Source organism: Macrobrachium nipponense, chromosome 4 (genome assembly GCF_015104395.2).
Source record: "Macrobrachium nipponense isolate FS-2020 chromosome 4, ASM1510439v2, whole genome shotgun sequence".
NCBI lineage: Eukaryota > Metazoa > Arthropoda > Malacostraca > Decapoda > Palaemonidae > Macrobrachium > Macrobrachium nipponense.
In genome coordinates this window covers 134,020,372-134,028,633 of record NC_061100.1, presented here as the reverse complement: position 1 = coordinate 134,028,633, position 8,262 = coordinate 134,020,372, and the positions used below count along the sequence as shown (strand labels likewise).

Genomic DNA, 8,262 nt, shown 5'->3' with positions numbered 1-8,262 from the left:
TTTGGTTAAATATTTCTCTAGATTTTATTTCCAGTTGTATGGGAGACGAAGAAAAGGCCAACCAGTTATATATGTATATGAAAAACTGATAACAAAATTAAATTCTAAGAAGAAATAACTTAATCCGCACTCAACGATGTCTTCATATCGCAAGATTTAAGTCAGCAATCACTAGGCAATGGAGCAAACAGACAAGAAAAAATAAAGAAAGAGAGATCGAGAGTGAGAGAGAGAGAGACGAGAGATGAGAGGAGAGATAGAAAGAGAGAAGAGAGAGGGATTGAAACTAGTGACCTTCCTGCCTCCTGCCTCAGCCGCTGACGGTTTTGCCGTGATAAGTCGTAGTGGAGTAGTACTAGTCCTCTTGCGGAGGCTCAGTCGCTCGACGTATACCGAGGTGCGAGCAGGTTGCAGTTGGATAAAATCAGCCGTCGAGTAAGATCCCTTCCCGTCATGAGAAACATTACCGTAATGTGAAACATACTTGTACGTCTATGAAATTAATTCAATGTATACTCGTGTATACGGTGACGCGAGAGTGAGTAGCGTCAAGAGAGAGAAATCGTTTGAATTGTCGGTTACTTCTGGCGCGCGTGAGCAGTCTGACTTTTGAATTTCCACTCTGAGACTAAATACCGACTGGAAATGAATTCCTTGCAGTCGCTCATACTATGCATCGTGTACGCTGCATTTCTGGTTCTCGGGGCCATCACGTTCATGCACATCGAGTACGAAATCTCAGAGAAACTGCATGTCAATGAACTTCGAGAATGGACCAGGCTAAAAGGTATGATTTTTACCCTCTCACTTACCTGAACTTTTCTTCGCACTGCTATTAAAATCACGGTTTTATTAAATAACTTCTGGGCATACTTAGTGCACCGGTATTTACACACTGGAGGTACTACATTTGGTTATTTATATATACACACACACACACACACACACACATATATATATCATATATATATTATATATATATATATAGATATATATATAATATATATATATATATATATATAAAAGTTGTTAACTGTCCGGTTCTCAGCAAGTTTTCTGTGATGAGCTATTCTACACTTGCCGAGGCGTAGCACAGTGAACCACTTTCAGTGAAATATAAAATTTAGGCCAAAGGCTAAACTCTGGTACGTATGAGGTCATTCAGGCCTGAAAATAATTTTGAAAGAATTGTTCAGAGTGAGCGAACAGCCAGATGTTAGAAAGAGAATAAGAACAGAGGCACAGTAAAAGGAATGAAAGTAGCTGCAGCTAGGGTCCGAAGGGACGCTGCAAAGAAACCTAAGTAATGCCTACAGTGCACTGGGTGAGGTGTACCGACGGCGCTACCACCCTACGGGATCAACAAAGCTTTGGTTTTAAGTCTAATAAGATATATTTCTTATTTTAAGTCTAATAAGATTTTCAGCCTAATCATAATTTAAGTCCAATAAGATTTCAAGTCCAATCAGACCTTAAGTCTAATCAGAATTTATGTCCAATCATATCTTAAGTCCCATCAGATTTTGAGTCTAATCATATTTCAAGTTCAATCAGATTTCAAGTCCAATCAGATTTCAAACCCAATCAGATTTTACCTTCAATCAGATTTCAAGTCCAATCAGATTTCAAGTCCAATCAGATTTCAAGTCCAATCAGATTTCAAACCCAATCAGATTTTACCTTCAATCAGATTCCAAGTAAAATCTGATTTTAAGTCCAATCAGATTTCAAGTCTAATCAGATTCCAAGTAAAATCTGATTTTTAAGTCCAATCAGATTCCAAGTAAAATCTGATTTTAAGTCTAATTAGATTTCAAGTCTTTTAAGATTTTAAGTCCAATCAGATTTCAAGTCCAATCAGACTTTAAGTTCAATCAGGTTTAAAAAAAAATCAGACTTTAAGTCCAATCATACTTCAAGTCCAATCAGATTTAAAGCATCAGCGGTTTCACAAAGGCCTTCCTTTCTTTTCCTCGTTTGTGATCGGTGGCTCAATATGCAGTCAGGCCAATATCGTCACTCATGTTGGTGGTTGGATGCCACTTCCGAAATGTCCCCCCCACTATGTGGGCCATGCCATGAGGACCGGGTCGACGCATGGGTTCAATTTATCTGAGAGAGAGAGAGAGAGAGAGAGCTTTTTTATTTCATGATTCGAAATGTCATTTGGATGGAATGACATTCTCGACCACGATGGCTTAGATGATCTAATGAAGTCAGTTTTCTGTGTTAATATTTGATATAATGTAATTATATAGAGTATATATATATATATATCTATATATATATATATATAATATATATATATATATATATATTACACACGCACACACACATATATATGATATATATATATATATATATATATATCCACAAAATCTGTAACCCAAATTAAAGGTCATGACACGAATTTTGTGTAAACTAAAAAAAAAAAAAAAAAAAGCAAGTATTGCAATAAACAGCAGATACTGGAACTAAATGAAGTAAGAGGCATTGCACTCATGTTCATATCAATATCAGTAACACGTTACAATGTCAAAATATCACGACAATACCCTTGAATGGTCGTTTCTCACCGTAAACCTAAGATGGCTGCCCTTTAAACTGACTAATGGGGTTCAGTATTAAAAAACGGTCCCCGGGGACAGATAGGCAACATTCCTGCGATCCAAAGGCCAAGGCAGTCAATTAGGACAAAGTCAATACCAGCACTTGAGACAATGACTGCTTGGCCCTCTTATTCTGGGGGGTAAGGGGGGACGGTTGGAGCCTCTTGACTTTAGAGCTGTGTCCTCTCTTTAGCTCACGCAAGAAAGATTCCTACTCTTGCTATAACCATCAGCTTCCAGGAACGGTCAATCAAACTTATAAAACAATCAAACTTGTAAAAAATACAATTTATATGGGTCTATAAGATGCTATGCAAGGAATAAAGCAGCAAGTCGTCCAAGTTTTCCAGGATAGGAAATTCGTTCGTAATTGTCAGGAAAACTTCATGTTCAAGACACAAGACTAACCTGGATTATTACTGTACAGTCCTAATGCTTCTCCACTGTCTCTCATTTTTCTGACTGGGTTCCAGTTTTCCAGGATAGGAGCACCATTCGTAATTGTTAGAACTTCCTGTTCAGGAGATATCACTCGCCTGGAATTATTGTACTGTTCTCCGCTGCCAGAAAAACTTACCACATTTCGAAAGGGAAATTGATCGTTTCTTCTGTCTCCTTTGGTTACTATCTGGGTTCTTAAACGACATTTCTGCCCCTGTACAGAAAATAAAATCTAAGGCCTGAACGAACTCTTAAATGAACTATTAGACGCTGTTTCTCCTCGTGCCGAAATAAAAAAAAGACTCAATGAGATATCCCTCGATTTATTGATCTCGGAAAAATTCAATCTAACGATCGTGGAAACAGGAATAATTACAGATGATTTTTTTTCACAACAAACTGGGATTGCGTGGCAGCACAAGTCACTGATCGCTTACCGACCTTGATCAACTGACAAATCAAGATAAAATGCAACAGTTTCAAGATAAGGCGAAGATCTATTGTCCCAAGAAGTAAGAAAAACGAGGGAATGTCTTAAGATCTTATCATTAGTGTAAAACTAATAGTCAAGGTCCATAAAAAGTGTAAAACTAATAATCACGGTCCATAAAAAGTGTAAAACTAATTGTCAAGGTCCATAAAAAGTGTAAAACTAATTATCATGGTCCAAAAAAAAAGATACAAAAACCCCTTGAACTGTATCATCGTGCTAGGATACTTCGTCTGCTGAATGGAATGGAATATTGAGTTTAGGTCAAGGACCAGGCACTGGGACCTATGAGGCCATTCAGCGCTAAAAAAGGATACTGGGAGTAGGTAGGATTGAAAGGTATAACAGGAAGAGAACCTCAAAGCAGTTACGCTATGAAATCATTGTTAGGAGAGGGTGGACAGCAAGACGGGAAAAAAGATAATATGAGTCGAGGTTCAGTAAAAGGAATTAAAGGGGTTGCAGCTAGGGGCCGAAGGATACGCTGCAAAGAAACCTTTCGCAATGGCTACAGTGTACCCCGTGAGGTGCACTGAGAGCAATACAAACCTACGGGGATTTGGTCCGTTGAAAACTGAGTGTTTTAGATCATTAGAATCATATTGAAAAGACATGAAAATGGCATCCGAACTGCTTGTGAATTGTAGAAGAGACTGGATGGGGCTAATTCCTATACCATAAGTGAAAGGAGGCACTATGTGTACGTATGTATGTATGCATGTATGTCTGAATACATAGTATACACACACATATACACAAATACTTTTTATAATTTCCAAATGCATCTGTAAATTGAAGATACTTTTTAAAAAAATTAATTGCTTCAAAGCGATAAGTTCATTTAACGTAAATTGGATTCCCAAATTTCAGACTAATTAGACTATGTAGTACATAACACATCCGAACACACGCACACACACATAAACACTAAATCCATGAAAAAGTAGGATAAGTGTTGTAATCATATACTTCAAATACTTCTGTATCCCTGCTCACTGGTAAAATGAAATATATAGTTGCAACGTCTATATAGTGTTTTTTATGGACTTTATTATCGCCACAGTGCACTGTTGGATACATTAAAAGAACACACACACACACACACACACACACACACACACACTCACACATATATATATATATATCTATATATATATATATATATATATATATATATATATATATATATATATATATATGCATATATTTTGTCTCGACAATGCCTGAATAAAGGCGAAAGCGCTTAGTTTAACTTTCTACCTATCATGTACCTGTGGTATTCGTGCATCTACTGTAATTTTTTAAGAATATATATATATATATATATATATATATATATATATATATATATATATATATAGAATTAATCTACGACACTAAATAATGTTTTTTAACTTTGGACGATCGTAACTGGTAGATGGGTTTTTGCTGGGCGTGTCTGCTTTAGAACGGCTCTTCACATTCACCAAACACTAAGAACTAAAATACATTTCTTTGAACTGAAAAGCTTCATTCTCCTGTCCGACTATGCTATACCAAACTGTGTAAGGTTTGGTATAGCATAGTCAATCCACAAAACCTAATCAGAAAATGTGCTGCATGCAACATTCCGACCCATCCACAGTGCTGAGGTAATACAAGATTTGAGAAAAGATACAAGAATTTTTTGTCAACATGTCTATCATGGATAGACAATGTTATTAAATCAAGATTGAATGTACAAATAGTTGAGGATGAAGAAGAAGAGGAAGAGGAAGAAGAAGAAGAAAAAGAAGAAGAGGAAAACGGAAGAAAAGTAAACAAAAATGAAATGACAGAAAAAAAATAAGGAAAACAAAGAACAAGATAAAAGTATGGATGCAGAGATACTCATTGATACTACATATGAGGCAATAAAGCAGCATAACTACGAAGAAATAAATTACGATATGACAACAGAAAAGCAAATCCGAAGAGGCTCTACCCAGATCTATACAATGACGGGAAAGAGGAAAAAATAGACAAGAAAGACAAAATCTGCAACCTTTTGAAAAGAGGGAATTGCAGATTTGGAGAAAGATGTTACTACAAACATCCTAAGATATGTCAAAACTATGAAATATATGGTAAATGTGCATTACTTAGATGGATATGGGGATGATTCATGGGGATGAAAATTGCAGAGATCTGCATCCAAAAAATATGTAAAAACCTAAAAGAAGGAAAAGGATGTAAGTTCGACAAAAAATGCAAATATATGCACCCTGTAGCCATGAATCATAATCAAATAAATAACCAACCAAGTAATAAAATCCAAAATAAGAAAGAAACAAATAAAGAGAGAAATCAAGAATATCAGGTAAAAGAGAAAAGCAAACCACCAATGAGATATGCAGAGGTGTCAGCAAAAAATTTCAAAGCATCAGCTCCGAAATTCTACTCAAGAGATAATAACTGTATTTATTATGCAAGAGGATATTGCAGAAACGGAGAAAATTGCAGATTCAGACACAAAATGAATAATTATGATGAAGGAAGATCAAATATTATGGAAAAGTTGGATTTTTTAATGTCAGAATTTCTGGAAATGAAAAAAAGAACAACATACCAGAACAGGAACGAGACATGGGAAAATCCTTATTACTATCAGTATTAAATGAAGGAGAAAACACGCAAACCATCATAGTGATGAATGCGCAGGGTTTAGTTACGAGTAACTCAAAAAGAAAAATAGAGTACTTAGAAGAACTAACCCAAAATGAAAAGAAAATAGATATAATGAATATAAGTGAAACTGGTATTCCCAAGAGACTGGGAATGATGATCAAATAAAAGGGTTCCAAACTTATAGATCAGATAGAAAAAATAGGAATCAAGGGGGAACCGCAATATATGGGAAAGACAAAAAACAAGGAAAAATATATGAGAAATATAGTAACTCAGAATGTGAACTAATAGCGGTAGAATTTGAATCTGAAAAATTGATGAACATAGTAATATATAGACCTCCTAATACTAAAGAGTTTGACTTAATAATTGAAAAATTGGATGATATATGTAGAAATCACAAGGACTGGACTATTCTCCTATCTGGTGACTTCAACTTCCTTTCGTAGAATGGAAAGAACGAATAGGAGATTGTGGTTGTACTTATACATATAAAAAAGAGAGTAATAGTAGTGCAGAAGATAAGAGGCAATTTGAAAAGCTATTATATGCTACTAGAATACACATTCAACAAATAAATCACCTGCCAACAAGAAAGGAAAATACTTTAGACCTAGTATTTGTGAACGAGATGAATTATGTTAAAGAAATAATAGTTTATAATGCGAGTATTTCAGACCATAATGTCATAGAATTAACAGTTCATTCCAAAGCAAGTGAAAATAGAGATAAGCAAGAAATGAAAAAGTGGGAAGGATATGGAAAATACAACTTCTACAGTAAAAATATAAAATGGTCAGAAATTAATGAAGAATTAAACAAAGATTGGGATAACATTTTCGTAAGTGATGACATAAGGGTAAATACGGAGATATTATATAAAATATTGGAGATAATAGTGGAAAAATATATACCGAAGAAGAAAAGTAAACATCATTCATGCATACCAAGAGACAGAAGGATCTTGTTCCAGAAAATCAGAAAGTGGAAAAAAGGTCTTGCAAAAGAAAAAAATGCATGGAAAGTTTATAGAAGCTAAAAAGTAAGATAGAAAATGCAGAACAAAAGATTATACAATCAAAAGAAAATGAAAAAACGGGACTTGGAAGAAAAAACCCTATTAAATATCAAGCAAAACCCCAAACTATTATACTCATATGCGAAGAAGATGAATAAAAGAAGAATAGAAATAGGCCCTCTGAGAATTGAAGGGAGATTAACGAATGAAAAAAAGGAAATTTGCAACATACTGGCAGAACGATATAAGAGAGAATTCACCCCTAGAATAGATAATGAAGATAATGATATAGAAGTAAGGGATGAAAATTAGTGAATATTTAGCTGACATAGATATTAATGAATGTGATATTGTGCAGGCTATTAATGAAATTAAAAATGGAGCTGCTGCAGGGCCTGATGGAATTCCTGCTATTTTGTTAAAGAAAGTAGTTCATTCTATCGCAAAGCCACTTGCAATATTATTAAGACAAAGTGTAGATACAGGCAAGATATATGATGAGCACAAATTAGCATATATTACCCCTACTTTCAAAAGTGGATCAAAGACTAGAGGCAAGTAATTATAGGCCTGTGAGTCTAACATCACATATTATGAAAGTGTATGAAAGGGTAATGAAGAAAAATATTATGAAACATTCAATAAAAAATAATTTGTTTAATAAAGGACAACATGGTTTCGTACCCGGAAAAAGTACACAAACCCAACTGTTAGTCCACCGTGAAAACATATTCAAAAATATGAAAAGCGGAAATGAAACAGATGTGGTTTATTTAGACTTTGCAAAAGCTTTTGATAAAGTAGACCATAATATATTGGCGAAGAAAATTAGAAAACACAATATCGTGGATAAAGTAGGAAGATGGTTAAAAGAATTTTTACACAACAGAAAACAGATAGTTATTGCAAACGACGAGAAATCGGATGAAGCCAAGGTAATATCCGGTGTGCCGCAAGGTACGGTGTTAGCTGCAATACTGTTTGTTATTATGATTGAAGACATAGACAATAATGTTAAGGATTCGGTAGTGAGTAGTTTCGCAGATGACACAAGAATA

At 34.9% G+C, this 8,262-nt stretch overlaps 1 protein-coding gene across 3 annotated transcripts in view; it reads left to right on the top strand.

Annotated features, from left to right (window-relative positions):
* Positions 1 to 362: 362 nt before the first annotated feature.
* The window catches only part of LOC135211192 (open rectifier potassium channel protein 1-like), a 113,467-nt gene continuing 105,567 nt past the window's right edge, over positions 363 to 8,262 (top strand). The window contains exon 1 of one of the 3 annotated variants that reach the window (XM_064244407.1): positions 363 to 787. In XM_064244407.1, the coding sequence (XP_064100477.1) occupies positions 646 to 787 (142 nt within the window). In that variant the 5' untranslated portion in view covers positions 363 to 645. The remainder of the gene's footprint in view (positions 788 to 8,262) is intronic. The other 2 variants (XM_064244408.1, XM_064244406.1) reach the window with 2 other exon arrangements.